Source organism: Dryas octopetala, chromosome 6, assembly GCF_963921425.1.
Source record: "Dryas octopetala chromosome 6, drDryOcto1.1, whole genome shotgun sequence".
In the NCBI taxonomy this organism is placed as follows: domain Eukaryota; kingdom Viridiplantae; phylum Streptophyta; class Magnoliopsida; order Rosales; family Rosaceae; genus Dryas; species Dryas octopetala.
In genome coordinates, this window is record NC_141371.1 from 359,383 (window position 1) to 380,312 (window position 20,930).

Below are 20,930 nucleotides of genomic sequence, written 5' to 3' on the forward strand. Positions count from 1 at the left end.
CAATGGGTCGGGTTCTAGCAATTGCTCAGACGACCCGCTTCCCATCGATCAGATTGTAAATTTAACACTCTCTTTTTTTCTCCCTCTCTCAAGTGAAAGTTTCACCCTCACTCGCCTAACAGAAACCATTCCTTGAGCCTGAGGCGTAAAGAGCTCAATGGCGGCGAAGAGCTTACTACTAAAGTACCTGAGAGTGCAAGTGCAGGCCGTGCCTCAAAACCCTAGCTCCACTTCCCCTCTCTTCCTCTCCTCCTTTAACGCCATACGACGCCGTTTCTACTCCGAGGAGGTCAGGGGCACCTTCCTCGACAAATCCGAGGTCGCCGATCGGGTTATCTCCGTCGTCAAGAACTTCCAGAAAGTTGATCCGTCCAAGGTCAGGAAAAGAGAATAAGCCTCCAAGTGTTTTGTTTCGTTTCTCTTCAACGATAAAGGAAATGAAAAAAATTAAGAACGATTGTATAATGAATTCAAAGTTTGAACAACTTCTAGTATAATTTATTTTTTTAAATAAAAAAGGGGAGCCGTTCCTTTTGTGTTGTGTTCTGTTTGGTTAATTAGAAAATGAAAGAAAGTAGAGTAAATTGGCCTCTTAGAAATTTTCTTTATATTTCCAAGGTGCGATTCCTAAAAGTTTTCAAGAAATTGTTCATTTTAGTCGAAAAATAAGACAATTTTGCGTTCGATTCTACCAAGTAGATTTATACTTTCAAGATAGTATCTTTTGCTTAATTAGGGTTTTTGTATGAATATGGAGAAATTAGGGTTTGTGTATGTCAATGTAGATGTTGCTTGTGGTCCTGAGTCATAGCATTTTGATCTTGAATATGAAAAGCAATGCAAATTCATCATTTCCTGTGACTGTTACACGGCACATGCCGCAGACGTAATGTCTGTACGATAGGTGTATGTAGATGTGTGATTGAAATATTGCTCTTTGTGTTGTGCAAACCTTGGGCTCATTTGTATCAATGCATCAGCATGGCTGATTCGTTTTTATGAGATACTAAAATGCACATGTAGGCTATGTATATGTATAGGAAATGTTAGTTTTAGGCGTGCTCAAATCTAATTACTTCTTTAATTATATATCTAAGGCAGGAACTTGGAGATTTGATTGCTTGTTCACCATAGGACTTTGTTATATTGTTTTCCGTTGCAAATAATAGTTTTTTTTTTTTGGCCAGTTTGCAGATAATAGTTTAACTCTTGTATATTCGTCCTTAATTCTGCTCCTGTTCTTCCAGGATTACTGGAGTTCTTGAGAATCAGATATTTTCTCATGAAACATGATTAGAAAAACAATCTTTTATTCCAATTGCTAGCTGTATGTGGTTGTTGATGCTATCTGGTTAATGCACCAAAGCTCAATCGTTCTCTTAATTAATTAATTTATTTTTTTACTTCTTAAATATTTATGTATAACCAATTTGCCTCAGGATTCTATGCTCATGCTCATTTGTGGTCACATTTCATGATGAATTTGTTCTATGGCAATTATTTTAATATGTATCATTCTATTTTTTATAATCTCCAACAATTATTTTTCTTTTTTGGCAGGTTACACCAAATGCTCATTTCCAGAATGATCTTGGATTGGATAGTTTAGATGCTGTGGAGATTGTGATGGCTCTTGAAGAGGAGTTTGGGTTTGAGATCCCTGATAATGAAGCAGACAAGATCAACTCAATTGGTCTTGCTGTTGACTTTATTTCTTCTCACCCTCAAGCGAAGTAGGGGAAAACCATGAAGCCTCATTTTTAATTTTCTCCTGTTTCCTGCCAGGAATAGTTGTCAGTAGAACTTTTGGATCTTCATATCTTTTTCCCCTTTCCTAAACCCCATTTTGGGTTTTCTGCTACTTTTAATTCTGTTTAAAGAGTGTTTAAAACTAGAGTGCGGCCATTCCAGATTATGGGAAGTGTGTTTAAAACAACTCTTTCATTGCTTCATTGATGTTTTCTTTTTAAATAAAGTCATCTGGTCTTGTTTATTGCTTATTGAAATCATGTCTTATATTACGTGTTTAAAATGTCATGAACGTTTGCTGTTTCTCATGGCTTTATGTTTCACGGTCCTTTACCTAATAAGGAAAATAAATAAAATGCGATGGTAATTTGCTTCTTACCCTCAATTCTTTTAATTTGAAATTATTATATCTTGATTTTATTTCCAGTTGCTTTATTCATTTTCTCTACAGGCCTATGTACAATTTCCTATACTTTATTGTGCTAATCAAAATCGAAAATATGTTTGAATTACCTTTTTGTGTTTTTGGTTGAGCAAATGTAAATGCCAAACTATCGGGCCTATGATGCCATTATTTATTTACTAGCATTTAGCACGCACAAATTGTGTGTGTGTACAAAACACACTTTAGTTTTCTCTACTCATTCTCCTCAACTTCTTTCTAGGTTATTTTGAGTTTCTTTGTAGTTTCAATGTTAGAAATCATAATTCATAAAGCACCCGATTTGGTATGATTAAACGTTGTAGTTTTTACCCATATCATATTGAATGCGAGAAATCATTAACACCACAAGCCTGCACCAAGAGGAATGAAGAAGACTTGTACAGAGTGATGGTGACTGAAAGTCCTTGCCGAGTACGTCTTACTCTTCACCTTTGATTATCTACTTGTTCCATACTCTCTTCTCTTGGCCCAGATTGGGAGAAGACTTTGACAGTGTCTTCAAATTCAATATTGTATGCATGCAAGTCAGAAAAAAAGACCCAAGTCTTCTGTATTGCCCTCTTAATGTCATTCCTTTCAAAACACTATTACAATTTTTTATTTTTTATTTTTTATATCCATCCTGTCCCTCAGGAGTCAAGAGTCAAGAGTGGCTTGGCTGGCCATTTCCTATATAATTTTAAATTTTGTTTCATTTATTTATCACTACGCGTAGTTTATTGGAAATGGGCTTCTGTGACAAATTTTCAGCAGATGACTTGAGTCAAGCATAAGAAATGTCTGAGTTGAGACTGTAATGATGACTCATTTTGATTTCGACCTATTCAGTTCCTCGAAACCTAATAGAAATTGTCACAGAAGAAAAGGCAATTGAGTCATGTTTGTTTGTTCAAAGAACAAGAAGAAAAATCACACGTGTTTCTTATGAACCCAGAGTTGCTTGCATCAAAAGTTTTTCCCTCAAGATTAATTGAACTACTGTTTTCTTCTAAATTTCCAATTTTTCCCATTGAATTCTCTTACTTGGTAGATCAATAAAAATTGAAATGACCACTTAAAGGTTGATTAAATTAGTAGCACAAGGATGAAGGATTGTATGCATTGGTCAAACACCCAACGGCAAAGACTTGCTTGTGTATTATTCTAAATTTCTAAATTCGAATTGTGCAGTGCAGGCCGCACAATACTGATTTAATTAATTGGATTATTTATCAAACGAGGGAGAAAAAGAAGAGAAATATACATAAACCCTCCTGTTGTAAGAGTAGACATCACTTCACAGTTTTGATTGGGTAATGCAACGTTTTCATTGATTTCTTATTGGTTGGAATTGAAAGTCAAGAGGAGAGAAGAAAGAAATAAGGAAGCAAACACAAGGGCAGTGGTAGTGGCAGTGGCCAGTGGGTGCTCAGCTCTACCCCACTTGAGACGACGTCCTGAGGAGACCATAAAATCCAACGTCTTCGATCCATATTCCAAGTCCACCCAAATTTCCAAGGGCATCACCGAAATTAAATATCAAACTGAGGACAATAATTTGCTTCCACTACTATAAGTACTCCCGAAAAGCAAACACTGCCTCCCAAGCTTGTGCAAATGGCCAAGCAACACCTTGTTAAGAAGAAGCAGCAGCTTAAGCTTAACGGTCATGAGCTCTTTTTGTTGACAACACTGTCCTTGCTTTCCTTTTTCTTTCATTCTGCACTTGCAGAGATCATTTTTGAAGAGCGTTTTGAAGGTACCATCCTTTCTTGTTCGGTTCAATTTACTTTTATTATAATTTTACACCTTTTAGTTTGGATAGGGCCTTAGGGAGTTAGGGGTGGTAAACCGGTAATAACTAACTTTTGTACAGTTAGATGGGGCTGTGCGTGCGTGCGTATGTGTGTGTGTGTGTGTGAAGTTTTTGGCAGTTGCTTGGTTTTTTGTCAAAGAAAATGTGTGAAAAACATGTGTGCAACCACTGATTTTTCCAACAGAAAATTACTCTGTTGTGTTTAATTTCCTCAAACTTCACCGTAAGAGTGTTGTAATTGTTGTTGGATCCCTGTTCAATGAAACTATGAGAGGGGAAGAAAACTGTCTTTGACATTTGATATTCGATAAGAGAAGAGAGAATTGGAATCTTTAGGCATTTAACTTTTAAATCTTTATTTGTTGATTTGTTTGGGTTAGACGGGTGGCGGAGCCGTTGGGTTGAATCCGACTGGAAAAGAAGTGAAGGGAAAGCAGGTTCCTTTAAGCACTCAGCTGGAAAGTGGTCCGGGGACCCAGATGACAGAGGTATGGCTTCTGTCACTTATCATTCCTGTTGCTAATTATATGCCAAAGTGCCAAACTGAAGAATTGTCCAATTTGATAACTTTTATTTGTTGTGTTTTAAAAATCTCGGTAAACCCTTTTTTGTCCTTGAAATACTAGTCTTGTAATAGAATTTCTGAAAGTTTGTGAAAGGTAACATCCTGTTGTTTACAAAGTAGGAGCTTTCTGCTAGACTGGTGCTTTAATTTTATGGCTTTATTTGTTGGGTGGGCCACTAGTGGTTGTCCTTTCCTCAGTAATGAATGTAGCAGCATTAATATTTGACATATATTCAAGGCAATTAAACTTCTGGTTTTATGATAGTACACGAAATCTTACAGGAATTCAGACATCTAGTGATGCCAAACATTTTGCCATATCTGCAAAGATACCGGAGTTCAGCAACAAGAACAGAACGTTGGTCCTCCAATACTCTATTAAATTTGAGCAGGAAATTGAATGTGGTGGGGGCTACATAAAGCTTCTGTCTGGATTTGTTAATCAGAAAAAATTCAGTGGGGACACTCCATACAGGTTTCTTTCTTATTACACAGTTTCTATGCACACATTTATATTCCAATGATGAGGTTTGTGACATTGCTTTGTATAGCTGAGATGCACACATTTATCTGTTATTTTCCTCATCCCTTGTTTTCTGTTATGTTCATCCCTGTTTACTGCTGAATTTTGTCTGTGTAGCTTAATGTTTGGACCAGATCTATGTGGCACGGACACAAAGAAGCTCCATGTTATACTCTCCTACCAAGGCCAGAATTACCCCATCAAGAAGGATTTACAGTGTGAAACTGACAAGCTGATGCATTTCTACACATTTATTCTTAGGCCTGATGCAACTTATAGTGTCCTAGTTGACAATAGAGAAAGGGACTCTGGAAGCATGTATACAGATTGGGATATTCTTCCTCCAAGAAAGATTAAAGATGTTAATGCAAAGAAGGTAGATTAAAGATCTTAATGCAAAAAGAAAGGTCCTATTAAGTGCTTAAATACTCAGTAATCTTTATATTATATTACTTAGTGACTTCACTATGATAATGTTTTTCATGCTCAGTATCAATTTTCAATTTCCATTTTAAATCTTGCGAGCTAACTTTTCTTAGAGTGAACTAAGTTATACAATTTGAATTTCTAGATTTTTTTTCTTTAACTTAACAGTATCATTTGCCATCTCTCATAGCCTGCAGACTGGGATACTAAAGAATACATTGATGACCCTAATGACCTCAAACCTGAGGTATGGGAACTTTTTTGTTTCTCTTCCTAATGCTTGTATTTATGTGTTACCGTTGATGTATATCTTGGTATTGCAGGGATATGATTCAATTCCAAAAGAAATTCCAGATCCAAAAGCTAAAGAGGTAAGTTGATTGCTTATGGAGTAGTACTATAAACAAAACTACGTATCTGACTGCTGTCTGGCCTTTTGGATGTTGGAGTGTTGGACCACTATTATTTGGCCCTTCATTGTGCTAACTGAACCATGAAAAGCTACTCTGTTGTCCAATATTATTTTCCTTTTCTTCAGTTTGATTTTTAGTGCTGTGCTCTTGCTTTTTGGTGCATATTTAGATATCAAAATTTAATCAATAAGTTTCATATTTTACCCTCTAATCAGCCTTATGACTGGGATGAAGAAGAGAATGGTATATGGAAAGCTCCAAAGATACCAAATCCAGCTTACAAAGGACCATGGAAACGCAAGGTAGGTTAATTAAGCTTTAAAGAGGTAACAGATGAAACTGAAGGTCAATTCTTTTTTGCAGTTTCTAATTAGCGTAACTTTGTTTGACATATCAGAAAATCAAGAACCCCAATTATAAAGGGAAATGGAAGATTCCTTGGATTGATAATCCAGGTATTGTTCAGTAGATATCTATACTTGCTCTGGTTATATTAGTAATAGATAACTATAACTACAGATCTAAAAGAAAAAATATGTGGAATTTAGAGGTTTCTTTTTTCTCCTATGCAGAGTTTGAAGATGACCCTGATCTTTATGTGCTTAAGCCAATTAAGTATGTGGGCCTTGAGGTTTGGCAGGTAAGACATTGGTATCAATTTTCTAATTTGAGGATGTTATGATCATTGTGTTAATGGGATGAAATAATGTGGTGTAGGTAAAGGCTGGTTCAGTTTTCGACAACATTTTAATTTGTGATGATCCAGAGTATGCAAAACAAGTTGTTGATGAAGTCTTTGCCAATAGAGAGGTAAGCCTGCCTCTATTGACTGTCACTGGTACTTCCCAGTTCATTGGCAGTAAATTATATGCCTTCTTATGGTGTTTCAGGCTGAGAAGGATGCCTTTGAAGAAGCAGAAAAGAAGAGGAAAGCACAAGAGGAAGAGGTTCTTGGCTGTGATCACTGCTTGTTAAAATTTTCTGTCATGCTTAGTTGAATTTCATTCATAAGTAGTTTGAGGCCTTATTGTGCAGGAAGCTCAAAGAGCGAGAGAAGAGGGTGAAAGGAGGAGACGTGATAGGGGTCATGACCGACGGTATAAAGACAGACATAGAGACAGATACAGAAGGGTATGTTTGAATCCTTTGCATTAATTGTTACAACTTTCATCTAATATGGATTTTTCGATGATCACCTTGAGTAGGCCCTGTTGTTGAGGGATGAAGAAAGTTGGTCTTTCGGCCTACTTAACTAATTTCTTCATTAGTATGGCTCTGCCCAACCAAAAGCTGTTTCTGTTTCAAAGACACCTCCCCCTAAATGAGTTTAGACATACTTCTTATTATCCCTTCTTTTATTTCCCCTTTTGATAGAATTATAATGAAATCCTTTTGTAGCTGTTTTTTGAACTAAAGCTTCTTTGAGACCTGTTTTTGTGGCCCTGCTGCTTCTAACTTGGATGTTTTATTGTGCAGCATCACCACCGCGATTGGGATGATTATCATGTAAGCATCAATCATGCTCTATAGTCTTATAGAATATAAATATGTTCAAAATTTTATTGCACATTGTCTCAACTATACCCAAAATTTGCATGAAATTTACTTGAGCATAGCAACATATTCCGTATAAGACAGTAACAGATGATGACTTTTCTAATTAATTTGGTTTGCACATTGCAGGATGAGCTATGATTGGGTGTCCGGCCTCAATCTGTCTTCCTCTTGGTTTCGTTTTCAAGAGATTCAGAATCACTTTTTTCTTTCTGTAACTTTAGAGTATGTAATGTATGTGTTTCGCATAAGTTCAGCTTCCACATGTAATAGTCTTTGTAACGAGTATTCCTTTAAAGCAGCGGTAGTTGCCCTACAACAAATAACTCATTACTCTACCATAATGTTGTTTTAATTTCTGGTTTCTTTTCAATTTTATTTCTATTGATCAAATTTCAAAATCCTTTGTCGCCTTCCTTGCCAATCCGCTAGCTAGCTGTTACAATGCAAGTACGTACTGTGTGTAGAAGCATTGGTTCCCTCTATCTACAACACTTCCTAACACCAGTCGAGTACTGCACATGATAATACAAGCTCACTCGTCTTATTGATCTGATCCCTACTATAACTATCACTAACTATAAGCTACTTTGCTTATGTGCTGATAGTGACGAGCAACGGACGCCATGGCTAACATTCATGACCGTATGACCATTTACCTCATGTCACAGGATAAGCATAAACCAATAAAGGATTCTATGCCCCTGTTCATTTGCAGTCGCATGTCATGCTGAATTCAGAATTTGTTTATTACATTTAACTCATTATCTTCTCTATAAATGCTAATCCCAAAATTTTCAACAATTCAACCTTCCATTCAGTGGCACTGTGTTCCTACTGAAATTATAACAAAATTACTAAAATTTTACAACCCACATGATAGTCCCCATGGGATTAGTGATACAATCAAAATGTCAAAACCTAAAAATGTCAAAACCTAAAAATGTCATTCACTTTGGGTGATGTCACATAATTTAGAAACAAGTTAGCAAACTGGCTATCTTCTTCGCACAGCAGAACTTGATCCACGCTGGACTGCAGCTGGCTGCTGTGGTTGACCAGGTGTCGGACCAGCAGCAGGTTCCTCTGCCATGTTCATTGCTTGGGTTACGGCATTCATGACAATGAGCCCAAGAGGGATCAGGTACATCCACTGATACATACATTCCAATAGGGTAAATCAATGACAGTTTTTTTTTTTTTTTGGGGTCAACAAATCAATAAAAGAAAGTTATAGGAGGTAAAGATGGAGACAATTAATTCTTTGAACACTCACATATTTTGCCCAAAAGGTCCTTTCTGGTGGCTGCATAATTTCACCTTCTCCTACCTCACCACCAAGAATCTCCTCAGCAAACACTGGAGCTCTGTGGAAACATTTTGTAATAGATATTAACTTACAGGGCCTTCACAAAGACCTTTGATGATCAGCATAATATAGATACAATCAGCATTCAACATAAAGAAGTTAGATCATTCCATTGATTGCTCATCTCCTGCATCTCGCCTAATATATAATGCAAATCAACTGCCAATTTTATATTTACGCTCTATCAACCTCCTGTCAGAGTTAAGCAAGCAGACCATGCCAGAATCTGAACGTATAATGACGAGAGAGCAAAAAAAGCAAAAGCATTTCACCTTGGTGCCTGCTCACTGTTCTTCAAAACCGTGTGAGAGTTAAAAGACCACTTTGCAGGCTGAAAATACAAATAACAAAAGACATTCGAAGAAGGTCAGCTTATTCAACAAAACTCTCTTTCCATCCTCACAAAGCCACAACTTTTATTCACACTAAAAAGGGGTTAATCTCACATGGTCTTTGACAGTATGATATAGGGATGAGTTGTCTATTATGGATAAAATGATATGGCCAACCTAAAATTACTTTTAAGGCACCCAGATGCTGCTGCAGTAGGGATGCAATTTCCAAGAAGTTAAAAAGAAAGGAATTAAACAGATAACCAAAAACACGCACATGCACACAAGCAACATAAAAGCAAGAGAACAGCCCCTCCACACAACCCCCCCCCAAGGGAACTATATATACTTTTATAGGAAATAGGGTAAGAGCTTAACATATTTCTATTTATCTTAGGTTCACTGAGACAAACAAGACCAGAAAAAAAAAATTTGATTCTAACTTACAAGTCTCATTTGCCGAGGATATGGGCATGCCCCAGGGGAACCATAATTAACTGCCAAGATATTAACACCATCCTGTGGAAACAAATTTATTCAAAGAGAAATTGCGTTAAGACTTGATTGTAAAGAAAAAAGTATCTGTCAACAATATGGAGTCTTGAACTGTAGAAACAAGTATATAGTCCAAAATATCATAGGCATCAAATGTCAGATCTACATATCTAATTAGAACTCATAGATGTGGGTACAACCTATAGCATTGAACCTGTTCAAGTACGGTCGTATGTCAGATCTACATATCAACAAGAAATTTATCCAATTGAACCTATTGTTTGACATATCTGTGTAGCTTTATACAACAGTTGAAGATTTATTCAAATATATAAAGTTGAAAGTTACCGTGTGTATAACAAAATGCTCGTCCAAACTCTCCCGCGGAAGACATCTCTGGATATTTAAAAAGATTGTTAGTAACCCTAAGCTCTAATAATCACATATGCATGTAACCCAAAACCCATGAGATAAATAGCATGTAGAACTAGGATGCTGTTACGGTAGAATTTTTGTATGGAAAATTAAACTTTGAATTTTCGGAAGGAAGATAAATTTTGTCTTCTCGGGTGAAAGAAGCAACTAGTTATTCAATTTCTTTGATCACAGATTATCAACTCCTTTTACAACCCACATCGGTTTCAAAAGCTACAACATAGTAATGACAAAATACAAGAACTTCTCTTTCAAGCATCGGGTTTCTTATTGCAAATTTACGCAAGAAGATGCAAATAAAACAATTAGAAAAATATAAGATTAGTTGGCAATAATAGAGCCCATCGTTGATTAATAGAGAGTTCTTAAGACTTGCCGCTTTTACTGATGAAATAACATAATCCCTCCCAGGAGGATTCAAAACACTGGATGGTAATCTTATCCTATAGAAGTCATCTCCTTTCAGTAGAAGCTGCAAGAAAAGCATCAATATTTCAAACTAAGCTAGAGTGCTAATTTGAAACAATCAAAGAGGACGAAACATAAGTTTAGGGGAGAAATTTACTGCAAACTTCTCCTTCTCCTCTTCAGTAAAAGTGTTCCTCGAAAATCGCAGCTTTGTTAGCGTCTGTTACAACAAAACCATGTCATAGTTAAGCTGTATGTTAAGTTTTCTAGAATTACGAAGTGAAATATAGGGCCTGAGAGTGTTCTAAAGTAGAGTAAACTAAGCCTGACACAATGCTCATATAGAGCCTATTCTCAAATTACAAAGGAAAACTTCAAGCCCACTTAAAGCTCAAACTACCAAGCTTTGTCCGCTATGTTACATTTGTATATGAAACATATTGTCAACTGAAGGGTACAAGTATTAAGAACCTTTCTAAGTTGATCATCATGCACTTGCATCCATTGCACCTAAAGAATTTATCAACAACAAAGGACTATATTCCTTCCTTTTCACCTAAATTTTCTCAGCAACCAAACTCGAGTATTCCTTATTTCCTTTCCATATTTTAGAGTTGAACTTATCCTCTACCCAGTACCCACAAACAATAAACAATTAACTTCCAAACTCAAACAAATCAAGCCTCCAATCAAATATTCCAAACTCAATTGCCAATCACCAAGAACCCATTTAAACGCCAAGAAAATCCACTGCAAAACCTCAAATTGCAGCTGAAAACTCTCCCATTTACAAAAGTTGCCTCGTTTTCTCAGGAACCAAATAGAGCTAAAGATGAACCAACCAACCTGACCACCATGATTCCATGTCTTCAACCGAGCACTGAAGGTACCCGCGGGAGAGAAATCAGAGTCCCCAAAGGCGTGCTGGAGCTGGAACTGGATCTTGGAGTCCGAATCCTGATCCGAAAACCTCTTCCGGGGGATCGCTGTGGTTGGTGGTGGTGGTGGTGGAGGCGAGGATCGTGTGTATGTGAGATCAGGAGACTTAGTGTGCACCCCTCCTTCCAGACCGAACTCCTCGTCGTCGACTAAGAGCTCATCTGATTGGAAAGCTACTGAAATACACAACAAGGCGGAGACTGCGAAGACCAACGACAAATGGGTCAGGGAGGGAGACACAGCCATTGCTCTGAGTTTGAGTTGAGTTCCTTCACAGTCAGAATCACAATCAGAGTTCTGAGTTTATGACTTGTGATATGAGAAGAATGATAATGGGCCCAAAAAGTGAAATCGTAGTGGGCCAAGCGAGGCTTCTACCCGGCCCGCCTAACCGCAAGGGTATATGAGCAAATAAAATATTAAATACAATACATAATACAAAGTTACAACTTACAAACACAATCCAAATCCTCTCATTATTTTTCCCCCAACTCTCCGAATCCGAAACAAACCCTATTCTCTGTCTCTGTAACTGAAATCCAAAGTTGTAGAGACCAGAGAGAGAGAGACATGGACGCGCTGAGGAAGCAGCTGGACCAGCTCATGGGGGCCAATCGAAACGGCGACGTGCGGGAGGTCAATCGCAAGTATTACGATCGCGATGTGTGTCGCCTCTACTTGGTCGGACTCTGCCCCCACGAGCTCTTCCAATTAACGGTAATTGTTTCGAATGTTTTTCTTTTTTGCACTTAATCAATTGAACGTTGATATGATTGTTGGTTTTGTTTCAGAAAATGGATATGGGTGCCTGCCCAAAGGTTCACTCTTTGCAGCTCAGAAAAGAGTACGAAGAAGCCAAAGCTAAAGGGACTGATACCTATGACAGAGACCTGGAGGATGTCATAGATAGGCTCATTGTTGAGTGTGATAGGAAAATTGCTCGAGCTCTTAAGCGCCTTGAGGATGATGATGCAAAAGCTGCTATTGCAATTTCTGTCTCTGAGGTCACTCAGGTGATCATAACTCTATCAATTCACTTGCATAGTTAAATCTCATGATTGCCTAGTTACTCATTCTTTTGCAATTCCAGACACCAGAGGTACTTGAGCTGTCAAAGCAGATCAAGGAGAAGTTGAAAGAAGCCGATCAATTTGGTAACCTTTATCTAATTTCTATTTAACTTCTGCCGTCTCTTTTAAATTTTTTTTCTAGATCCTATCTCAAAACAGTAGGACGTTCCTCGGATTTTGTGTATATATATAACTAGACATTGCTTGTTTGGTTAGGTTAATTCACTAAAATTGATGAATCGCTGTAGTGTTTGAAATTTGTACTAATTATCCACTGTTATTGCATGGTCTTGTATACGGGCTGCTCTTCTTTCTAGAAATTCCATTGCTAATAAATCCATTTTTTTATATTATGATTTTACCAAAATGCCATTTTCAATTAAAAACAAATGGAAACGGATTGAGAGCAATAGGCTGCACCAATTTGGATAATCTGAGAACCAAAAGAGCTTCAAATGTTGGCTTTTTGAATTTTGAGGACAAAGCATTTTAGATGCTTCAATTAATGTTTGTTTCCTATAATTGTCAAACCTTTTTGTTTTCACTGGGTCTATATGTATTTAAAGTTCAGTTGTAAATGTTCAATTCTGGAATATGTACTAGAAATTTATTTTGTGATTCAAATTGTTGACATAAATTTGCAGATCTTGAAGGCAAGACAGATCTTAAGATTCGAGCTATGGAGATAGTAGAAGAACTCAGAGGCCAGAGAGCAGACAAACAGGTACATGCTTGTCAGCGTATTATTCCAAATATGTATAAACTGAAATATCTCCAAGTTGTTTCAGTGTATTATTCCTTGGTGTGGTTGACTTGTTGACAAGCTTGTCAGCACTCTAACTTATACTTTTTTTGTTAATAGTCCATGCTTCTTTTGGATGCTTTCAATAAGGATAGGGCATCTTTACCTCAACCCCTGCCAAACCCACCGCCTTTGGCACCCTTGCCTGTAGTTGTTCCTGATGCTCGAACACAAGAAATGATAAATGAAAAGTTGAAGAAGGCAGAGGACCTTGGTAAGTGAATAATTACTCAAATTAATTGGATGATGGCCTGTCAAGTGGTTTACCAATTGGAATACAAGATCATTGCCAACTGCAATAAGTGGTAGTTATGTTTCTGCAGTTACTAAAATGAAATTAGTTCTTTGGGGTATTAGGCTTTATTGTGAGTTTATGGTGGGTACCATACTGATGAGAAATATTACGACCTGAGATGGAATTTTATGTCATTGTTTTGGCATATTGATTCATCAATTCCAATTGATTTTTCATATATTTGTTTAAGAATAAGGTCTTTTCTTTTGGTTGTCATTGAAAGTAATTTAACTAATCAATGGTATGTGTATATCTTGTGTTAGTTTCTGTTCAAGGAATCTGGTTATATATTAGTCCCTAAAGTTCTTTACCATCTTCAGGTGAGCAAGGAATGGTTGATGAGGCAAAAAAAGCGATGGAAGAGGCTGAAGCACTGAAGAAGGTATTCTTTAAAGAACAATACTCTTGTTTGTAATGTAGTTAAGTAGTTGACCTATTCTAAGACTTTTGTTAATATCTGTTTTTTTTTTTTTTTTTTTACTTCTGAGTTGTGCATCTGTTTTGTCCTTTTTCTTTCTTTCCGATGACTAGTGAGTGATCGTTTATTTATTCTCTCTCCAGCTGCCTGCCAGACAGGAACCTGTCCTGGATTCCTCCAAGTACACTGCTGCTGATGTGCGCATTGTGAGTCCATTTTTCCTCTATTTGTTTGTTTATTGTTGCTTTATAACACTCGCATAGTCACATGGGAAGTACTCATAGATGTTGCTTCAACACTTTGGGCAAGTGTCAAACTTTCATGGTCAGAAGTGGGAAGTAGATTTTAATTTAATATCAAGGTTGTACTTGTAAGCTTCTTGAATGAATTTTTCACTTCCAGGTGTGCATTTAACATAAGTGTTAATTTCTTAATTTATGGAGGATAAAAAAAAGGAACAAAAATCCATGATAATATTTAATGCTCCCTTGCCCAGCATTTCCTGTGGCTAGATCCAAGTATTTGCATGTTCATTTCACTGCTGATCAACTCCTATCATTTCACTGCTGAGCAACTCCTAACTTGTTAATTATGGTGTTTCAGACTGATCAAAAGCTACGTGTTTGTGACATCTGTGGAGCGTTTTTGAGTGTTTATGACAGGTATAGTTTGATCTCGAATAACCGTGCTTGCTATTCTAGTCTCTAGCTTTCTAGGTATACATAAAATTAGTATTTGGGGTTTCAAGTGCTTCAGCTTTTGACCCAACGATTATACCTCCTTGTCACCAGCAGGCTCTTGTGCCCAGTTTTACGAGGATAACTTTTGCAGCTAAAGAATGTGCGTCTTTTTCTGTTTTATGTTTGTAGATCATGCTATTGTTGGCTAGAAAACTTATGGGGAATCTGGAACGTACATGAACAAAACCTGTTGGGGCTTTTACATGTTTAAAATGAGTGAACTATTCTGATTTTTGTTGTTGTTTTCAGTGATCGTCGTTTAGCTGATCACTTTGGCGGGAAGCTTCATTTAGGCTATATGCAAATCCGTGAGAAGTTAGAAGAGCTGCAGGTAAGATGCTCCATTTTGTAATTATATACACTTCTCTTGGTTGGTTTCAGTTTTTTTGTTGGTAAAAATGGGAAGATGAACAGGAATTTTCTTACTGGATACTAGCTAATGCTCTTGACAAATATGTTTTCAGCTTTTTGGGCAAAGTAATTTTGAAAATATATAATCAAAGTGTTACATTTTTACCTCCCAAAGTCTTTGAATTTCGTTAAGTTCATATTTGAAACTGTTGGTTCAGGTGCTCTGGTATAATGTTTCAAATCTATAGAGATTCTCATAACATGGTATCTGTGAGTATAAATTTTTCGAATATCTTTTCTACTTTATATAATTTTGGACCCTGCTTAGATATTTCTCTGAAGACAACTTGTTCAAGACTTGCACTTGTTAGATGTTCCTCAGATATCCTTATGAATTAAGATTACAAAGAAAAATAATAATCTGGTATATGCCATCTGCATGGAAATTTGTGTTTTGTTTCTGGGGACACAAGGATGTATTTGTATCCTTTTGTTGTAGGATATTGTCTGACAGCGACATTATTAAGATAGGCGCATATGTCCCTTGTCTTTCCATCAGGCAATTTAGTATTTCATGTCATTTGATTAACAAAGGGGGTGCCAATTCTACGTTCTTGGTTTTCAATTTTTCAGGAAGAGAGAAACAAGAGTCGCAAGGTTGATCGGCATGATGATAGGAGGTAACTCTAGATGATCTTTCTTTGTTTTAATTCTTTCAGAAATATATATATACATATATATATGTATATATATATATATATATCATGTGTTCCATGCATTAAGTTCTTTATAAATATGATTCTTGTTTTTTCTTTTAATTATTTACCATGTAGGTCAAAGGAGCGAAGTAAGGAATGTGACAGGGAACCAAGTAGGGATAGAGAACGGGGAGATAGCCGCGACCGGGGGAGGGATCATGATCGTAGGAGCAGAGATCGTGATAGGTATTATGATCGAGATCGTGGATATGACCGTGAGCGTGACAGAGATTCAGATCGTTCCCGCAATTATGATTCGAGAAGTCGCCGTAGGTCACGCTCACGGTCAAGAGAACGTTCCAAGGATTATGATCGCCACAGGTGCTTGCTCTTCCATGGTGGCCATTTCTGAAAGTATTTCTGTTCATTGTTGTGATAAGTTTAACTAAATGATTACCCTAGGGGAATTTGGTTGTGGTTTTGCCTTATCTTGTATCTGCTTTGTGACTGAGTCATTCATATGCAAATTTGGAAACTATGTAGAGGATCCTCATCTGATATAATCATTTGTTCTTCCAGGCGTTATGATCGGTACTAAGTGATCCTTGCTATGGAGCATGTGGAAAAGGGTAATTTGTGTTCTTGTCTAGGTCAGTTTTAAAACTCATGTACCAAGATGATTTTATGTTTCTTCCAAATTTTTTTTTGGTGGAGTTGAGCTGTTTCTTCTGTGATGGATGTAAGGACTGCTGCTTAGTTTTTGTCAACTTCCTGTTTAAGAGGTATGTTTGAGAGGTATGTTTTACTCTGTTTTAAGATATTGCTGTTTACATTTTACTTAATATTTGGCTGTAATTTATGGCCAAATAAGATTGGCCGTAATTTAAGTAGTTGCTGCTGCCGACTTGAAATTCAACTTCAATTTAAGAGATTTGGTGGCTGGGTTCATCATTTAGTTTAATCCATATGGAGTGAGGTGGGAAAGGGTGGTGGGGTGAACCTAATTTTTCATCATAAGCATTAGTCCTTGCATTGAAGAGGATGAAAGATGTTTCAACAGTTTTAGGAAGAGGGAAGTTCTGATTGACAAAAGTAATTGTGCAGTACGTGAAATGGCTTCGTATTTTCAGTGATCTTGTGCATGCAGCATTAGCTTCTGAACATATAAGGTTGGTGGGAGTTGTAGCTGTGAGGTTTTAATATAAGGTTGGTGGGAGTTGTAGCTGTGAGGTTTTACATGTCATGTGATTGCTGGAGCGAGCACCTAATATTTGGTTTGACAGATGATCCCATGGTGGCCAAGATATGTAATTGACAAACACATGTAACACTGTCAACAATTTCAACTCTTTGAATCAAGCGTTATTACACTTTGGTATGGGTTCTTTTTAGTTATTTTAATTTTCACTAATTTTAATGAATATACAGTAATGCCCTTAAAGATGTGCTGGTAGAAAGTACCTCGTGAGAATGTAATCAATGGAAATCAGGAGAATGGGTTGTGGTACTGGTAGGCATGAAATACAATTGGGCCCGACTTAAGTGGGTCGTGTTGTGCCATCTTTATACCTCTCACATGGTACGATTATGGATATAGTTTCCAATTATTTTAAAAAATCCTTGTACAAATATCACCAAATAGAAAAATTAATTGGGAATTCCACTCTAAATTGGTTGATGGGTATCATCTTGGGTCATACCGTCATACGATTAAAAGTCATACGAATTCTTAAATTAGAAGCTTTTGTTTAAACCCCAGGAAAAGAGCTTTTACCCTCATTTTGTCTGGTCAACTAGCGGTGATAAGATATCTCCTGTCAGTCTCTCATCTGTCATCTTAGTCTTGTTAGTGCAGCTGCAAAACAAAATGCCATCGTGGGATTCAACACAACACGGAATTGATTAAAAAGAAATTAAAAAGGTTCTCGAAAATCCATCACTGTTCTGCCATGCTATGCATAATCTCTTTACTTGAGAAATCATGGGTACGAATAGGGTTTTACTTGTTCGCCTCTACTCATTTCAATCACACTCCTTCCACCCATGGAACGTTTCAATAGCCATTTTAATTAACATAATCCAACAGTTTATTTTCAATGTAGGTTTCTTACTTTTTCCCTTTTTCGTTTGTTCACTTTGCTTGCCAATTTGCCATTCAATATCAGCCACTCACCTCATCTCAACTTGAATCCTGAATTCACCTCAAGCCCAAGGCTGTGGAAAAAAAGAAAGAAAAAAACTAACAAAAGAAAGGAATAACTCTTTATACTGCACGCTTAATGCCAACGCACGGATGATTCCACTGCTACCTCGCTCTCTCATCGTAATGTCCAAAATTTTAACTTGTACATGCATGCACATACATATGATAACGCCCATAAAACCTCTCAACATATCATCACATAAGAATCAGTTTTCACCATTTACAGAAAATCAATACAAAACCCATATATCATTATATATATAACAAGTAACTTATATGATGACAACAAATGACATAAATTTCAAACAAATTACTTAAGCCAAAACCAACCTGGCCCGATGCCCCTGTCTCCCTCTACTAAATGTCTTCATTGCCTCTTTCCATTTTTTTTTTCTCTCTCCTCACACCCCCCCCCCCTCCTCTCAATGACAGAAGTATCAGGCCAACATGTCCCTACAGCATAGCAAGCAAGCACACAATCTATGAAGCAGAATCTTTGACATTCACTTCAGGCAAAAGGAGAAAAAATTAAATAAATAAAAACCCCTCGGCTTGATTGAGATCATTTGGACCATGTCTCTGCCTGCACAATCTATGAAGCAGCCGTCAGTTCATTTCTTTGACCGACTTCATACGCTAGATTTTGCAATTCGTTCTGCAAATTAATATTGAACAATTTTAGCACCGGCTTCATTGGACACAAAAAGCTTCACTAGAAGGATTACTGAGGAATAATCAAGCAGTACAATAGCTATTGAGATTCCATAATTCATAAAAACAGGAACCATGCCATAAAATTAGATATATCAACTTAAACTATTGAAGGATAGATATTTATTAGACCACAAATTGTCAACATAAAGAAGTTTAATTGGAGGATAAAGAACTTAGAATAAATAAATGCTAATTGGGATAATGAATGCAGTGCCCAACTAGATGAAGTTCTAATTTATACTGTTGGGATCAGCTATAATGAATCCTTGGAACCACAGACTAGTTAAACTTTAAAAGGAGACCAAGACAACATCACCAGACAGAAAACACGCTAAATTGGAATTCAGAATAAAAGTATCTTCATGTAACGTACAGATTCCAAGTTTTTCCTTTCTTAATCCACTAACCCTATGCATAAACAATACAATTACCATCTAGAGTATTAAATGGCTGCATGCGCATGAAACTATTAGAATGTATTTTACTCAATTGACCATAAACATAAATGAAGGACTTATCATTAAACCCAACAACCTATTAGGGAAGAAATGTCCCTCATACTTGCATCCCCCCCCCCTCTTCTCTCAAGCTATTGGGAAGAGGCAACATAAAGTTCATATTCCGTACTCTAAATCGCATCCCCACAGACCCACATGTACTTTAGTGGCCAGCAGCCTTGCAGGACCTACATGCACCTTAGAGGTCGATGAGTCGAGGAAGCCCACCTAAACCTTGGTCATTGGTTAGTGACTCGTGGTCCACTCCTCACAAATTGTTTCGACACCGCCATGGCTATGATACCATCTGTAATGCTTCCAAACCCAGACTATTTTGAAGATGCAACATCAAGCTTATATACCATAATAGGGCATAGTTTGTGAGCGATGTGAGATTGTACAATAGTATTAAATTTTTATGCATCTCCTATTTCCCAATCTATTTACAATTCAACAAATATTGGTTAAACTATGTTGTTCTTTTTTCCCTTCTTAAATCAATTGGATTTAAACCTAGAAGTTACTGTGATTTTTCCATGTGATGTTGAACTATATGAATGAGCGCACATAATGAAGACGACTATGCTATTCCTATTACGAAAATCACATCGAATGAAGATGACTGTGCAATGAACAAGTAGATAAAACATAAAATTGTTGTTCCAAAATAAGAGGATTATGAAAGAAAGTAAAGGTTTAGAAAGCTATATGAAGACAAGCAAATAAGCTATATAAACCATAAAAATGATGATGGTAATAATGAAAAATAGAAAGAAAAGAAGAGAAATAATTAGGAAGGGGTAGTACCTGGACCTGGCTGGCAAGAGTGCAATCGGGGGGGGACTCGAAGAGGGACAAAGAGAACTGCTTGTCGACAACGCCGACATCGAAGTAAATGAGGCCGGAGCTGGGGACATCCACTCGGATACCCTTCACGGGAAACCAGAGGAACAGTTCCTGAGCCGAGACGCCCGATAAGTTGGCGATTTGCCCGAAACTCAGAGTGCCGGAGATGTTCAAATCGTACCGGACTTGGTTCTCGAACTTGGCGTGGCAGGGCTGCTGCAGGAACACCAGGAATTGCCCCGTCGTCACGTTCAGAGAATATTCCGTGATGCCTTTCGGGAGGAGCCCCATGGGTAGCCCGTGCACCCGCAGGTCATCGTAGATGGACGGCGAGGGACTGCTGCGAGGGAGGAGGAGATTAAGGGAGAGGAGGACCACGGAGAGCCTCACAAGGGGACCCATCTTCGATCTTTGATCTTTCTTGATTCGCTTGTTTTTTAAGGTTTTTTAGAGAGAGAAAGAGAGAGGGTGGTCTCGTCTTTCAGAGAGAGAAAGAGAAGGGGTATGGTATTGGTTGGTGTTTTAAATAGTTAGTGTTGGAAGTTTAAAGTGCAGCCTGGCTACTCAAAAGTCAAAACAAGGCGTTTTCATTTTGGGGTGTTGCTGTTTCAATCCCTAACTAACCATTTTAGTTAACACAATACTCGCACTATATAATTATGGAAAATGCTAGGGACACCATTTCTTTATACTATCTAGTGTATCATCTTTCTAATAGAGATGAACCTCATTTGTATTGGTAAATCTCAAATCTATTAAAAAAATAATACACTAAATAATACAAAGAGATCATCTTCCTAACATTACCCCCTATAATTATATATGATATGTGGTTGAGACAATTGGCT

General features: G+C 37.3%; 5 protein-coding genes across 6 annotated transcripts; 3 read left to right on the forward strand and 2 right to left on the reverse strand.

Moving 5' to 3' along the window:
* Nucleotides 1-65: 65 nt before the first annotated feature.
* MTACP2 (mitochondrial acyl carrier protein 2) lies at nucleotides 66-2,006 on the forward strand. The gene is made up of 2 exons (XM_086245955.1): nucleotides 66-376; nucleotides 1,561-2,006. Exons 1-2 carry the CDS (start codon nucleotides 158-160, stop codon nucleotides 1,735-1,737), a joined length of 396 nt encoding a protein of 131 aa, XP_086102081.1. The 5' UTR covers nucleotides 66-157; the 3' UTR covers nucleotides 1,738-2,006.
* A 1,759-nt stretch (nucleotides 2,007-3,765) lies between these two features.
* On the forward strand, nucleotides 3,766-7,848 carry LOC147280603 (calreticulin-3-like). The gene is made up of 14 exons (XM_086249245.1): nucleotides 3,766-3,932; nucleotides 4,370-4,477; nucleotides 4,837-5,029; nucleotides 5,195-5,453; nucleotides 5,694-5,750; nucleotides 5,827-5,874; nucleotides 6,132-6,218; nucleotides 6,314-6,371; nucleotides 6,489-6,556; nucleotides 6,634-6,726; nucleotides 6,807-6,863; nucleotides 6,952-7,047; nucleotides 7,393-7,422; nucleotides 7,600-7,848. Exons 1-14 carry the CDS (start codon nucleotides 3,791-3,793, stop codon nucleotides 7,609-7,611), a joined length of 1,308 nt encoding a protein of 435 aa, XP_086105371.1. The 5' UTR covers nucleotides 3,766-3,790; the 3' UTR covers nucleotides 7,612-7,848.
* Nucleotides 7,849-8,272: 424 nt separating this feature from the next.
* LOC147280604 (ER membrane protein complex subunit-like protein) lies at nucleotides 8,273-11,744 on the reverse strand. Its single transcript, XM_086249248.1, has 8 exons — nucleotides 11,356-11,744; nucleotides 10,667-10,729; nucleotides 10,478-10,573; nucleotides 10,015-10,062; nucleotides 9,619-9,690; nucleotides 9,112-9,170; nucleotides 8,747-8,837; nucleotides 8,273-8,623 (listed from the first exon to the last, which is right to left on the reverse strand). Exons 1-8 carry the CDS (start codon nucleotides 11,692-11,694, stop codon nucleotides 8,468-8,470), a joined length of 924 nt encoding a protein of 307 aa, XP_086105374.1. The 5' UTR covers nucleotides 11,695-11,744; the 3' UTR covers nucleotides 8,273-8,467.
* Nucleotides 11,745-11,892: 148 nt separating this feature from the next.
* LOC147280605 (U1 snRNP-associated protein usp106-like) lies at nucleotides 11,893-17,200 on the forward strand. Of its 2 annotated transcripts, XR_015123100.1 has the most exons (13): nucleotides 11,893-12,165; nucleotides 12,240-12,461; nucleotides 12,539-12,602; nucleotides 13,163-13,242; nucleotides 13,381-13,534; nucleotides 13,936-13,997; nucleotides 14,177-14,239; nucleotides 14,637-14,695; nucleotides 15,023-15,104; nucleotides 15,758-15,804; nucleotides 15,958-16,203; nucleotides 16,402-16,991; nucleotides 17,029-17,200. XR_015123100.1 is itself a non-coding variant. In XM_086249246.1 (12 exons), exons 1-12 carry the CDS (start codon nucleotides 12,019-12,021, stop codon nucleotides 16,418-16,420), a joined length of 1,245 nt encoding a protein of 414 aa, XP_086105372.1. In that variant the 5' UTR covers nucleotides 11,893-12,018; the 3' UTR covers nucleotides 16,421-17,200. The 2 variants fall into 2 exon arrangements, 1 of the variants encoding a protein (XP_086105372.1); XM_086249246.1 differs by having other exon boundaries at nucleotides 16,402-17,200.
* Nucleotides 17,201-18,223: 1,023 nt separating this feature from the next.
* Nucleotides 18,224-20,609, reverse strand: LOC147280606 (uncharacterized). Its single transcript, XM_086247805.1, has 2 exons — nucleotides 20,044-20,609; nucleotides 18,224-18,680 (listed from the first exon to the last, which is right to left on the reverse strand). The coding sequence occupies exons 1-2, from the start codon at nucleotides 20,482-20,484 to the stop codon at nucleotides 18,618-18,620; spliced, it is 504 nt and encodes a 167-aa protein (XP_086103931.1). The 5' UTR covers nucleotides 20,485-20,609; the 3' UTR covers nucleotides 18,224-18,617.
* Between the last annotated feature and the right edge of the window lie 321 nt (nucleotides 20,610-20,930).

What these genes read in the sequence shown, in the direction of transcription:
- LOC147280603 (XM_086249245.1), top strand. Translation starts at nt 3,791, where the DNA reads ATGGCCAAGCAACACCTTGTTAAGAAGAAGCAGCAGCTTAAGCTTAAC. An exon ending in AAGGACCATGGAAACGCAAG is followed by an intron (nt 6,219 to 6,313) that starts GTAGGTTAATTA and finishes TTGACATATCAG; the next exon opens with AAAATCAAGAACCCCAATTA. An exon ending in GGAAAGCACAAGAGGAAGAG is followed by an intron (nt 6,864 to 6,951) that starts GTTCTTGGCTGT and finishes CTTATTGTGCAG; the next exon opens with GAAGCTCAAAGAGCGAGAGA.
- MTACP2 (XM_086245955.1), top strand. Translation starts at nt 158, where the DNA reads ATGGCGGCGAAGAGCTTACTACTAAAGTACCTGAGAGTGCAAGTGCAG. An exon ending in AGAAAGTTGATCCGTCCAAG is followed by an intron (nt 377 to 1,560) that starts GTCAGGAAAAGA and finishes CTTTTTTGGCAG; the next exon opens with GTTACACCAAATGCTCATTT.
- LOC147280606 (XM_086247805.1), bottom strand. Translation starts at nt 20,484, where the DNA reads ATGGGTCCCCTTGTGAGGCTCTCCGTGGTCCTCCTCTCCCTTAATCTC. An exon ending in CTCTTGCCAGCCAGGTCCAG is followed by an intron (nt 18,681 to 20,043) that starts GTACTACCCCTT and finishes ATTAATTTGCAG; the next exon opens with AACGAATTGCAAAATCTAGC.
- LOC147280605 (XM_086249246.1), top strand. Translation starts at nt 12,019, where the DNA reads ATGGACGCGCTGAGGAAGCAGCTGGACCAGCTCATGGGGGCCAATCGA. An exon ending in ACGAGCTCTTCCAATTAACG is followed by an intron (nt 12,166 to 12,239) that starts GTAATTGTTTCG and finishes GTTTTGTTTCAG; the next exon opens with AAAATGGATATGGGTGCCTG. An exon ending in AGAAGTTAGAAGAGCTGCAG is followed by an intron (nt 15,105 to 15,757) that starts GTAAGATGCTCC and finishes TCAATTTTTCAG; the next exon opens with GAAGAGAGAAACAAGAGTCG.
- LOC147280604 (XM_086249248.1), bottom strand. Translation starts at nt 11,694, where the DNA reads ATGGCTGTGTCTCCCTCCCTGACCCATTTGTCGTTGGTCTTCGCAGTC. An exon ending in CATGGAATCATGGTGGTCAG is followed by an intron (nt 10,730 to 11,355) that starts GTTGGTTGGTTC and finishes TTGTTGTAACAG; the next exon opens with ACGCTAACAAAGCTGCGATT. An exon ending in GGACCTTTTGGGCAAAATAT is followed by an intron (nt 8,624 to 8,746) that starts GTGAGTGTTCAA and finishes TGTATGTATCAG; the next exon opens with TGGATGTACCTGATCCCTCT.